This window comes from Drosophila sulfurigaster, chromosome 3 (assembly GCF_023558435.1).
Source record: "Drosophila sulfurigaster albostrigata strain 15112-1811.04 chromosome 3, ASM2355843v2, whole genome shotgun sequence".
Lineage (NCBI taxonomy): Eukaryota > Metazoa > Arthropoda > Insecta > Diptera > Drosophilidae > Drosophila > Drosophila sulfurigaster.
In genome coordinates, this window is record NC_084883.1 from 4,680,270 (window position 1) to 4,693,206 (window position 12,937).

Consider the following 12,937-nt stretch of genomic DNA (forward strand, 5'->3'; position numbering starts at 1 on the left):
AACTTCCCAACAAATCCCCAACGTTGCGCCAAAAACTTCAAATTGTCTTCAGCTGAGTGGATTTTGTTGTTCGATGGCTTTGAAACTGCAATTCAATAAAAATAAATACGTCGAAAGACACTCGAAGGTAGAACAAAACATATATGTAGCTTATTTTAATAAATATGATGACTAGCGCATACCCTAAGATGTGATGGCAAAAGCAACTTTTAATTTTCGAATGAGTACAAACAACATAAAAACTATTTTCAAATATAACTGTTATTCACAAGTATCTTGCAGTCATCAATCTTTTCTTTGAAATTACTTTTATCTCTCGAGTTCCCCTTTTTGTAATAGCTAATATGCACGTATGCATTTAATAATAAGTAATAATATATGCAACTTTTGAATATAGTGTAAAATTAATCTATTAAATATAATGTTTGTTAATAATTTAAAAATTAAAATATTTTTAATTTCAAAAAATATAGTAAAAATTAAAATAATCATATGTGTAACAATAAATAACTTCAAGTACTAAATTAGAATCAGTATAATACGAACTTTCGTTAGTTAAAATACTTTTATAATTTCAAATTAATATTTTCGGATGTTATGAATAAGCAAACATATTTATAAGTCTCTTGGATTTTTATACAGAAAGAAAAGTTTTTCCAGAATTAAGAATAAAATCATTAATCAAAACTATATGATGTCGAAATGGAACCAAGAAGGTTTATGATTTTTGATGATTGAAACATTCTTAAAGCCAGATATTAATCTGAAAAAAAAGATGTTTTTAATCTTAAAATTCAAATTTAGCTTAAAAATTTTCATTTAAGATTTTCCAACCTAATAGTTTTATTTTAACATCTTTTCTAAGAACGAACAAATCTAAAATTAAGATTTGTCATCTACTTTTCAATCTAGATTTTTTTCTGTTTGTGTACCAATTCCACCTTTATGAATCGATTTAATAGACTTAAACATATATGAATATTAAAGAAACTATATCTTATGTTTATTATATTTGATATTAGCCAAAGCTATCCATAAACTTAATAAGCTCAATGCCACTCGCCCTATAGCAACAGGGTAAAAATAAAAGTCGCGTGCGACTTACGCGCGATTTTCAATAGCACATGGGGAGAATAAGTGGAATCGAGAATGAATTTTGTATTTTGTGTTTTGTATTTGGTATTTCGTATTCGGGATTTGCTGTTGTGGCCTTTTCGCCCACAAGGTCATTGCAAAGTCATCGTAAGTTGTTGCGTGCGCGCTGCTGTTGCTGTGGCTGTTGCATCCCCCTAAACCAAGTCAACTGTAAATTGGCTTAAATGCAGTATATCATTTAATTTTATGTCATTTAACATTTTTGCACGTTGATTTTGATGTCGTAGTGAAATCTTTGCCAGCGTTAGAAATGCGTAAAATAACACTTCCCTTAGGAAATGAGCAAAGAAAAGCATTTAAAAGCTAAACAAGTTATCTCATGGTTATTGCAGCGCATATAAATGATTAGTTTAAATAGTTTCAATATATTCATTACTTTTTCAAATATAATATTTTAAATTATACTATTAATTTGGGTGTCGCTGAGATCACTAACTAAAGACTATGATGTAAAAACCAATTTCTGTTTGTGTCGTATTCATTTTTGTGATTTACTATTATCAATTCCTAAAATCTATCTAATCTAAAAATTGCCCAGAATGAAACTTAGTACCAAATGTTTTGTATGTATCAGAGAACGGCACGGGTATACACACTCAACGGGTGCACCCGTTACTCATGTGCCTTTTCGGTAGCCTTACACTCGCGAGTGCGAGTGGCCAAAAATACACACACTCGCGAGCCTTATACTCATGAGCAATAAGTGTATCGCGAGCCTTACACTCGCGAGTGCGAGTGCCGAGGCATACTCGCCACTCGCGAGCCTCACACTCGCGAGTGCGAGTGCCGAGGCATACTCGCCACTCGCGAGCCTTACACTCGCAAGTGCGAGTGCCGAGGCATACTCGGCAATTTGCGATCGGTGATTCTATGCACTCGGGTAAAGCCGGTGCCGGTGGTTATGGGTAAAAAATTATGAGTGGACCGGCACGATTGTATGTATGTACATACATATGTACGTTTGTGTGTATGTATATTGAGATGCAAGAAATGCCGTCGGCTTTTTGTATTGTTCTTGTTATTGCTGGTGCGCTGTTCTTGCACTCATTTTATTTCTTGAAAATTTACCAACCATTCATACCTAATTAATATTATAATTCAATAGGAAATGTGGAAAATCCGGGGTTTGTAAAGTGAAATTTTACCTGTTTTATGAGTTTTTGGGTTTTTTATATTCATCAATAACCGGAAAATCAGAAATTTTATTACCTGTTTATAACACTATTGTAAATGCCTATATAATTACAAAAGGGTATTTTGCAAATTTGTGCAATTTCCATAAATTTCAGGAAAAACCACCTGATATTTTATTTGACCATTTGTCAAAGTAAAAAAACACCCAAAAATCATTCAAAGAAGTCAAAAGTCATAAAATCTACCCGAGAGCCGCGACACACAAGCATCAATAGGGTGGGGAAAACACCCGAGTATTTGCTCAGACACTCGCGAGTGTCTGATCAAACACTCGCGAGTGTCTGAGCAAAACACTCGCGAGTGTCAGAGCATTTCGTCAAGAGTGTCTAAAATGATCGGTTGCACGAAGAACAACCACCCGCGAGACACGAGTGTGTACGAGCCGAGTGCAAGAAAGGCTCGAGTATGACAATGACTCATACTCGCAGCACTCGCATGATTTTGAATAAGTGTGTATCTCTCACTCGTTTTGCGAGTGCACGAGTAGCACTCGCACTCTTAAAAGTACGGGTGTGAGTCGAGTGTCGAAATTTGCCACCCGTGACGATGTCTGGTATGTATATGCTTTTTCACTTTAAATGGATACAATTTTATACAATTTCCACCAATCGATAATATTCTCAGTTTAATATTGATACCTTATACAGTTTTCTAACAAAATGTGTTCTAACAATCGTTTTCATATGATTACTCGCAGTACAAAAATACTTTGCATTTCAACCACAAAATGCTACGCTAAGTATGCGTCTTTCGCCAACGACCATACCACGCTGAATACATCGGTTCTCGTCCGATCACCGAAATTAAGCAGCGTCGGGCGCGGTTAGTACTTAGATGGGGGACCGCTTGGGAACACCGCGTGTTGTTGGCATCGTTCAACAACTTTTTGTTTTACTTTTTTCTTTTCACTTTTTTAAATTTTATTCTTATCTCATTTGTTATCCTTGCCATCCTCTCAACTATTTGAACATGTCTTTCCTATATTTCCATCACAATCCACGTACAACATATAGTATATATGCCTTGCTTTTCCACCAATCCACATGACAGCATTCTCAATTCAATATTGATAAAATACGCAAAGCTAAAACAATATGACTCTTTGATGATTAAAGAAATTTCTAAATTCAATCAACCCAATCATTTTCATGTGTTCTGTTCTACTTTATTTTTAATTTAATCACCTTCCTTTTTTTTAATTTACTTACATTTTTTAAATTTAAATTCACCTAATTTTTGTCGTATTTCGTTACTCGACTTTCACAGCAAATAATTCCGTTTTCACAAAGGCGAATCTTATTGATTCTTGCTTAGCACTTGGTGAAAAGGTTGTTTAGGCAATTGTTTTAAAAAGATATAAAAATAAGTGGTGTATCTTAATAACGGATCTAACTTATTGATTTAAAAATAGTAAGAAAAACTATTACATTTTATTATTAAAGTGGAAAACAATAGCAAATTTTATTTAAATGTTTCTTTTCAGAAATATACATTTATTAGTAAATATTACATATTGTTAAATTGAGAGAAAACATAATAATGTAAAAACAACGCTCATTAATGTAAATTTGTATTTTTAGAATGGTTTAGTACAAGAGGATGCATAGAGATATATTACATTAGAAAACAATGAGAATTTAAAACAAACTAAATTGAGAAGGCTTAACTTTAAAAAAGCCAGAAAAATTCACTATCTAACACCAATAACTCTTTTATAATGTGCATGATATTATACTATAAATTTTACTATAAATACAAACAAAACACAAATTTCATTTATTATTTTAGTTGCGGTTGACATATTCCGAGACAAGCCCACATCGCGTTTGAAAAGATAATTAGTAAGTGAATGAAGTCGAGCTGTTGTTGTGCTGAATTGTAGTATTTTCAATAAAGCGACACATAGATTGTGCTTATTAGTCTGTCAATTTGTCTATGCAAATAATAGGTGCCCTTTGCTCTGTTATTGTTATACCCGTTACCCATAAGGTAGAAGGGTATTAAAACATTGTGCCTACAGCAAACACATGCAACTGAAAGCAGAAGGACGCACCTTTGACCCATAAAGTATTTATATTCTTGATCAGCGTCAACTGCCGAGACTATGTAGCTAAGTCCGTATGTCTGTCTGTCTGTCCGTCTGTATGAAAACCGAGATCTCAGAGACTATAAGAGATAAAAATATCCTTTTTTCGATAGCAAATCAAGTTTGTCTTAAGTCTTTACCTCTTTACCAACTTCTCTTTATGATTCCTGCAAATTTAATAAAAGTTGTGAAAGCTATTTAAGCAATATTTTCTATGGGAACAAATACCTACTTACTATGGGCCTAAGTTGCTTTGGCTAACAATCTAGTATGTTTCGCACTCTATGGTATATTTTGAATGAAGTACATTGACATACATTATACCACCCATAGCATTTGGTATATTTTTAGTATTTTCGTAGTATATTCTTTTGATATATTTTAAAATGAATACCGCTCTGTTTTAATATTATTCAAAATGGGTAGCGGGTATCTCGCAGTCGAGCAAACTTGAATGTATCTTTCTTACTTGTTTTTATTTAAATCGAGACATGTAAACTGATTCCCCAATACAAAGTAGTGAATACACGTATTCCCAGTCGAGCAGTCAACGCATCTATAATTAGTGGCGTTATGTGAGCATTACGTGGTTAAGCTAACTAACAGCTAAGTGAGTAAAGTCAGCTCCCTTCCCTTCCCTTCCCTTCCCTTCCCTTCCCATCTCGGATGCATTTAAAACTCTCGTTCATGCGACATTGCGCTGAGTAAATTGACAATTGTATTAAGTGCGTTAAGTGCACACACAGCTTCAGCATCAGCATCAGCTTCAACTGCTGAGTGTGTGTGCAGTAATAAAGCAACAACAACAAGCAGAGTACATGGGATATTACAAGGACTCGCAGTTGTTGCCGGAAAGCGAAGCTTTTTATCCGTCAAAACTTTTTGCTGTTACAACAATTGTTGCAAGCGATGTTTGCGGCAACAGCTGCCGCTGCCGCAGTTGCAGTTGCGGCTTCCCCATTATGACACATTTGCTTCGAGGTTGCACCCCACACACACTCTGCAGCCTGCAGTTACCCTGAAGGATAATTGTCCACGGGACATCCTTCGCGTGTCACGCAGCAGCTACTTAGGGCAAGGTTAAACGTTGTTGCGATATTGCGATTGCAACACATTTTCTTAAACAACTTTTACGCTGTCATTGAATTTGTATTTGATTGATTAACTAATCTGCCATTAATACCTTCAGTCGTTGTAATACCTTGTGCAAGGTTGCAGCTTACCCGGCGTATACGTAATATATTCATTCAAGCAACAATTTATTAGATTTGAAATTGCGATTGCAGTACACTTAATCAAGCTATCACTCTCGTCTGTAAATATAGTTATGACTTGACTTTATAAATAGTTTTTACTTTTTACAATATTTCGTATTTTTATATAGCGAAGTGACCCAAGAAAAATGAATTAATTTGATAAAGCTTCTGAATAAATAAAGAGATTAAAAAATAAAAACCAATTTTGCGCATATTTATGATTTCCATTTGATATTCTATTTTCACTTATTGTAATGTTGTCAAAAGCTTATATAAATAGATTGCTTATAAATTTATGAGTGAAAATACAAATTGAATCGGAAGAAATTTTCTATTGGAATTTAGATAATCAATTTTAATATATAAAGTCCAAGTACTTAATGACGAATAAAAAATCTTTCCACATTGTCACCTCTTGAATTCAATAAATGGTCTCTCCCAAAATTGAAGTGTTGTTTATGATAAACATAGGTTCTTGAAGATAAGATTATAAAACAATCAAAGTTGCTCATTAACTTTTCGAAATCACATCAGAGATAAATACACTTTATGGCCACTCAGCTTATCATGATTTTAATTTCATACTCGTTGAAATCCTTTCTAAAGAATGCTTTCTAATTAACTTTAAGTGTACTTTATACCCCTCAAATTATTTCGTAATTACTATTCAGTAAATATTTGAAGTTTTGCAATGCCTTTTTAGATATGAAGAAAGTTTATGAAATGTTTTTATAAAGTAATATTTTTAATATAATCATTTTAAATAATAATTTTCGTAAGTAAATTAACCTGCAAAATTTGCGTCTTCAATATAAAATATTTAAAGCTTTTTGTTTTCGATGTTCTATTTTAAGTAACTTTTTAGTTGTGAAGAATGTCTTTTGAAGGTTCTTAAAAAGCACATATTTTTAATGTAATCATTTTCATGAATAATTCTAAGTATTATTATATTTTTCTTTACTTTTTAGTTATGATGGAAGCGTAATGAAGTTGATGCTAAGTAAACTAATTCCTTCTTTAATGTTCTACTAAAATGTTCAGTAATTAGTTTAAGCCTTTTTTTTGCAATGTTCTATTTTAAGTAGCTTTTAAGTATTTTTGTTTTTGTTTTTGATACAAAATAATAATAGTTTTCACTCTGAGGCAATCTCAACAAGCTTTCAAGCACTCTCTAGGCTCTTTCCAGTTTTAGAAACACTTCATCTTTGGGAATGAGCACAGCAGCCATGGGCGCAAACTCGATAGTTTTTTTGGTCTTTTCACAGGCGAGAACACGATGATTGCGCAACAAATGGACCAGACCCAACTTGGTTTGCAACAAACCCAAACGCATGCCAATGCAATTGCGAGGACCAATGCCAAAGGGCATGTAAGCATCCTGGTTCAGATTGTGACGATTCTCCGGAGCAAAACGTTCCGGATCGAAAATGTCAGGTTGTGGCCAGTACTGCAAAATATGAAATAATTAAAAAGAGGAATATATTTTGAGCATAATAAATAACTTACGCGCTTATCACGATGTATGGCAATGGTAGAAATATAGACCGGAGTCCCAGTTGGCAGCTCAACATCGTAGTAAGGCGCCAAAGTGAAGCGTTCACCGCTGCTGGGCTGAGCACATTCACGTTCCGCATAACCAACAATGGGATACTTGCGGAGGGTTTCGTTCACCACCTGAGTGAGGTAAGGCATCTCCTGGATGCGCTCGTAATCAATGTGATTGCCGTCTCCAAAGTATTCGTTGATCTCCAAACGCAAACGCTCCTGGATCTCAGCGTTGTGCGACAGCTCAAACAGCGCCATTGTCATCGTGGATGAGCTCGTCTCGAAACCAGCCGTCTGGAAGATGGCTGCCTGGGCAACCAAATAATCTAGCTGATTGGCCTTGCTATCAGCCTGATTCACAGCCTCACGTTTCATGGCCAGCAGAGTGTCGACGAGATCGCGACGCAATAAACCAGTTCTCGCTCGCTCCTCCAGAACATAACTCAAGCTGCGACGCATGAACTCGGAGGTTTTATTCGAGAAGACTTTGACACGTGCCAACGTAGCCAACGCTGGCAGCATAAAAATGATGGCAAAGTCAAAGCCTCGACTCCAGTTGACATCGAAGATCGCCTTGTTGTACGAAAAGAATTCGCTCTTCATGTCACTCAGCGAATTGGCTTTGACTCCAAACGCAATTGTGGCAATTAAATCGGTTGTAAAACGAGCGCAGACATTTTTAATTGCCAGTGTCGAGTTCTCAGGCAGCTTTGCCAAATAAGTTTCCAAATCATGGCCTATCTGCAATTTAGGTAAATAATAAGTATTTTTGGTACACATGTTAACTCTATAATCCACAATTTACCTCCACCATCAGTGGATACATTTGCTTGATTTTGCCACTGGTAAAAACTGGTGAGATCTTGGTGCGCAGATCTTTCCATTCAGGATTGCGCACAAAGAACAAATTGTTGTAGCCAAGGGGATCGCGATGAGGATCAGTTTGGAGCGCACGATTGGTAAAGTAATTGAACTTCTTGATCATCACCGTCTTAATGAGCTCCAGATCCTTGATAATCAAAGCAGGACGATGCATTAAATAAACGCCTATCAGAGGCTCCTTTTCGAAACCGGGCGTATTATGTAGAACATTAATTTGGTCGAAGAACGCCACTTTGGCAGTTAGAAATTTACGCGTATTACCAAAAATTGGCGACGCTGTAATGCTCTTGACTCCCAAGCGTTGCCAATAGTTGTAAGTACGCTTCTGCCATATGTAGAAAACGATCGCCAATGTGGCGATCAACAATAAAATCTCAGTAGACATGTTCACTGTCGCAACTGTAGTGATCGACTCTGGGTGGTATCGCTAGAACGAGCTCTTTTAATCATCACAAGTTGGGACTTTCGGTCAGGGCAGCAACATGATAAGCAAAAGTTGCACAGCTCATTGAGACTAAGCGAATAACCAGATTTTGCTTTTTGCCTATACTGAATGACTTGACAAAACACAATCAGCGTTTGGTTTGCCAGTAGAAATGCTAGACTGAATGACTTCTAGCAATCGAAACGTGTCTTCATACAATTGTAAACAAACACACACACATTTAATCACAATGTTTTACTTTTTATACCCGCTACCCATAGGGTAGAAGGGTATTATAACTTTGTGCCGGCAGGAAATGTATGTAACAGGTAGAAGGAGGCATCTCCGACCCTATAAAGAATATATATTCTTGATCAGCGTCAACAGCCGAGACGATCTAGCCATGTCCGTCTGTCCGTCTGTGTGTCTGTCCGTCTGCCCGTATGAAACACTGGATCTCAGAGACTATAAGAGATAGAGCTATAATTTTTTTTCGACAGCATTTGTTATGTTTGCGCGCAGATCAAGTTTGTTTCAAATTTTTGCCACGCCCACTTCCGCCCCCGCAAATCAAAAAAATCGAATAACAAGCGTAATTTTAAAGGTAGAGTTGCGAATTGGTATATACAATAATTACTACAGTAGTTATGATTCCTAATTGCGATCAGATAAAAATTGTGAAATTGGGCAAAAACGCCTACTTACTAGGGCTCTTAGTTGCTTTGGCCGACATTCTGGTCCATTGCCGTCTATGGTATATTTTGAATGGTGTACTATATCGATATACCAAACATACCATTTAGCATATTTTTAGTAATGTTTTTAGCAATTTTTTGCCTTTACTAAAAATGGGTAGCTGGTATCTCACAGTCGAGCACACTCGACTGTAACTTTCTAACTTGTTTAATAAACAAAACTTTCTTACTTGTTTAATAAACAAAACAAAACTAGACAGAATAGATAACGTAATTATTTGCCAAAAATATAAAAACAAAAATAACTGTTATTTAACAATTTTCCCATACCGGGAATTGAACCCGGGCCTTCCGGGTGAGAGCCGGATATCCTAACCACTAGACAATATGGGATATGACGACTGAGCGGAAAATAACCGAACTAAAACATACTACATAAATGTTATTTACGCACATAGGCACATAACATAGCTAACAATATTGAATATTTAAATAGTAAGTTCATAACATGCATGGCTAGTTTATAAATGTTGTTGGTATGAACAACATTGTTAAAAAGCCATTCCGTAAAGCAGTTATGAACAATTTGCTTGTCATATTTTGACACTGCTTGCTAAAGTCGGTAATACAGTTGCGGCATTAAGAATCAGTATCAAGCAATTAATGTGCTTGCGACGCTGTTAGCCGCATGGTCCTGTGGCGCAATGGATAACGCGTCTGACTACGGATCAGAAGATTCCAGGTTCGACTCCTGGCAGGATCGAAGTTAAGTTTTTTAAATTTTTTTTATCTAAATGCAAAATATATATATATATATATATATCCTATATAGAATGGATAAGATGTAGACTTTTTAGATGATGAAAACTGATTTGTAGCAGACTTGTGAAGAGCGGACAAAATTCCCAACTTTAAATTCGAATTTTGACTAAATTAAAAATAAAGACTTTTAATTCTGAATATTATAAGAAACCTAAAAATATTTGCTATATATAATATTATGAAATAATTTTTACCCAAAGGTTAGTTGAACAATGACAACTACAATGGTGTCATGGCAAGCTAAAATAAATTGCTTGTACAATTATTTTGTTTATCTTCATTGGTTGCTCAATATTTAACTCATTTTTTTAAGTAGATTGAACATTGTTATGTAAACTTTAAATATTATATAAAATATAACTTATTGAATATATTATGGGAAACCTTATTATGTCATCACGCTAGAATTATTTTCAATATTCTCATGGTGTTTTTTAAAGTCTATCATATGTATGTATATAGAAGCGCAGAACACATTTGTACGTTATCAAAGAGAAGAAAATATATATAAAAAATGTTGTTTGCCTGGACTAAAGCGAAAATTATGACTCTTGATTAACTATACTATAATTAAGGTAAATTTGAATTCTGTGCAATTCTTAAATTCTATGATATTATCAAAAAAGAAGTCAATTTGATTCGAACAGATGAAACATTGATTTCAAAAAACCTTATAAAATGGTAAGCACAAATGTACCTTTAGAATGCATTTTATTTGACTGAACAGTCGGTTATTTATAATTTCATGTAAGCTCTGCCGCCTGAGACATGTCAAACATGACAATTATTTCCATCATCTTATTTTTACTATTTTGTATTTTTTCACAAGCCTTTCTCAAAGGTTTACACCCCAATAAAAAAATAAAACAATATACATACATATATACTAAATTGAGTAAATCAAGCCTTAAACAGAAAAAAAATGTAAAATCTAACTACTTTAGTCAAAAAGGTATACACTTGAATTACAAAACTAAATTGTTTATTTTTATAATGAAGTTACACAATATTTGTACAATTAAATATACCTTGCTTTCAGGAATCAACTTACTACATGATTTGGTCGTTTGATATCAATAAGCCAAGCCATGACAGAAATACGAGCAGTATTCTATTCTACTTAACATTAAAAATCAATAACTTGTTGCCAAACCGGTTGTGTCACAAAACAAGCATTTGACAATATGTTCTCAACCGGTCCTGTGGCGCAATGGATAACGCGTCTGACTACGGATCAGAAGATTCCAGGTTCGACTCCTGGCAGGATCGAATTTTTTTTATTTTAAATTTATTAGTATGTAAAAACCAAAAACTTTGTCAACTATATAACTACATTTCATGCTCTATTAAAACAGACAGCTCATAAAAAAATAAAACCAAAATAACCTGAAAGAAGTGTTTTTCCAATTGAGCTTGTCGGATTACACGTGATGCACTTGCACAGGGAGTGGCCAGCAGGAGGGCACTTTAGCCTGTGGCTCAATGGCAAAGTTGAGCTGCGGTGGCTAAGAGCAAATAAAGTGGCGTCATGTGGAGTTGTGTGGATTATGTGTAGCTGTCGCTTTATGCTAAATAGCACAAACGTTAAGAGATTGTAGCTAAGGGCGACTACCAAATCAGTTCGCGTCAGCTGCGTATGCAATTGCACGCCAAGGACATTTAAGGTGACATCCGAATGCTGATTCCATTTGAAGGACTGCAAGTAGTTTTGTGCGTGTGTGTTCAGAATGCTCTTTTTTCCCACCGTGATTTGCATAATAGCAAAAACTTGTAATCGAAGAATATGCAAAAAGTTTACTCCATTCGTTGAGGGACTCAAAGTAAAAAATACAAAGACAAGTCTCGTTCGGAAATATATAATTATATAACAAACGTTCACCAAATAATTTACGTATTTACAAGCAGAGTAGTGGTACAATTTTTTTGATTTATAAAGCCCGTGTTTCTAACAACAGAATGTCCAAATTAACTGTAAATTTAAGATATAGTTTCACATTTTGCAATGTTTCTAACAAATAAATATAAAAAATAAACAAAATAGAAAAAAAAAGTTGGTTTCCCATACCGGGAATCGAACCCGGGCCTTCTGGGTGAAAGCCAGATATCCTAGCCACTAGACCATATGGGAGGCTTGCATGCAGTTAGAAAAGACACCATCAAAAATACAACATAATTTTAAAATCAATAATTGTTTGAATTTATTTATAATTCCGTCACAACGCATTAAAAAAAATTCAATTAGGTTAAAAAATACTTAATCAACGAAAAAATATAAATTAGTACAAAAAACTACTTTTCCGATCCTGCCAGGAGTCGAACCTGGAATCTTCTGATCCGTAGTCAGACGCGTTATCCATTGCGCCACAGGACCGATAATCTCCGCGGCTTCAAAAACATACTTTGGCAGACAGACCGCTTCAATGACAATTTAAATAAAACCGTATTTTAAATAAAAAATTTTAATAATAGTGAAAAATTAACACAGAGGAATTAATTGAGTCGATCTTGCAAATTAATCTAATTCTTGTGAAAGGTAAAAAATTCGATCCTGCCAGGAGTCGAACCTGGAATCTTCTGATCCGTAGTCAGACGCGTTATCCATTGCGCCACAGGACCGATGGTTCACCTCATGGCTGATACGAAATATACAATTCAAGCAGTTCAGAACTAGAAAAACAATTCATGGAAGCCCTACAAGCAGTTCAACAAGCAGTGCTACACAGCTGTGTTTATCGAACACCATTGAAATCAAACAATTAATAAATAAAAGCTTCAATTATAAAATAATGTGAGCTGAGAATCAGTATTATTTATGTACATTTATCCATTAATTTATGGTCTTATGGTTTTAAATTAATATTATAGCATTGCTACGGCT

The 12,937-nt window shown here is 34.8% G+C and overlaps 1 protein-coding gene and 7 non-coding genes across 8 annotated transcripts; 3 read left to right on the plus strand and 5 right to left on the minus strand.

The window, feature by feature from the left end:
* Positions 1-3,101: 3,101 nt before the first annotated feature.
* LOC133846605 (5S ribosomal RNA) lies at positions 3,102-3,220 on the plus strand. Its single transcript, XR_009894949.1, has one exon. It is a non-coding gene; the product is annotated as a 5S ribosomal RNA (ribosomal RNA).
* A 3,519-nt stretch (positions 3,221-6,739) lies between these two features.
* LOC133843965 (probable cytochrome P450 6w1) lies at positions 6,740-8,540 on the minus strand. Its single transcript, XM_062277741.1, has 3 exons — positions 8,042-8,540; positions 7,198-7,977; positions 6,740-7,138 (listed from the first exon to the last, which is right to left on the minus strand). Exons 1-3 carry the CDS (start codon positions 8,501-8,503, stop codon positions 6,863-6,865), a joined length of 1,518 nt encoding a protein of 505 aa, XP_062133725.1. The 5' UTR covers positions 8,504-8,540; the 3' UTR covers positions 6,740-6,862.
* A 1,018-nt stretch (positions 8,541-9,558) lies between these two features.
* On the minus strand, positions 9,559-9,630 carry Trnae-cuc (transfer RNA glutamic acid (anticodon CUC)). The gene has a single exon. It is a non-coding gene; the product is annotated as a tRNA-Glu (tRNA).
* Positions 9,631-9,927: 297 nt separating this feature from the next.
* On the plus strand, positions 9,928-10,000 carry Trnar-acg (transfer RNA arginine (anticodon ACG)). The gene has a single exon. It is a non-coding gene; the product is annotated as a tRNA-Arg (tRNA).
* A 1,255-nt stretch (positions 10,001-11,255) lies between these two features.
* Positions 11,256-11,328, plus strand: Trnar-acg (transfer RNA arginine (anticodon ACG)). The gene has a single exon. It is a non-coding gene; the product is annotated as a tRNA-Arg (tRNA).
* A 787-nt stretch (positions 11,329-12,115) lies between these two features.
* Positions 12,116-12,187, minus strand: Trnae-uuc (transfer RNA glutamic acid (anticodon UUC)). The gene has a single exon. It is a non-coding gene; the product is annotated as a tRNA-Glu (tRNA).
* Positions 12,188-12,357: 170 nt separating this feature from the next.
* Trnar-acg (transfer RNA arginine (anticodon ACG)) lies at positions 12,358-12,430 on the minus strand. Its single transcript has one exon. It is a non-coding gene; the product is annotated as a tRNA-Arg (tRNA).
* A 172-nt stretch (positions 12,431-12,602) lies between these two features.
* On the minus strand, positions 12,603-12,675 carry Trnar-acg (transfer RNA arginine (anticodon ACG)). Its single transcript has one exon. It is a non-coding gene; the product is annotated as a tRNA-Arg (tRNA).
* Positions 12,676-12,937: the final 262 nt, after the last annotated feature.

Bases quoted from the DNA above. Each gene is read 5' to 3' on its own strand.
- LOC133843965 (XM_062277741.1), bottom strand. From the start codon at position 8,503: ATGTCTACTGAGATTTTATTGTTGATCGCCACATTGGCGATCGTTTTC. The intron at 7,978-8,041 runs GTAAATTGTGGA...CCTAAATTGCAG, and splicing joins TGTATCCACTGATGGTGGAG to ATAGGCCATGATTTGGAAAC. The intron at 7,139-7,197 runs GTAAGTTATTTA...CATATTTTGCAG, and splicing joins CCATACATCGTGATAAGCGC to TACTGGCCACAACCTGACAT.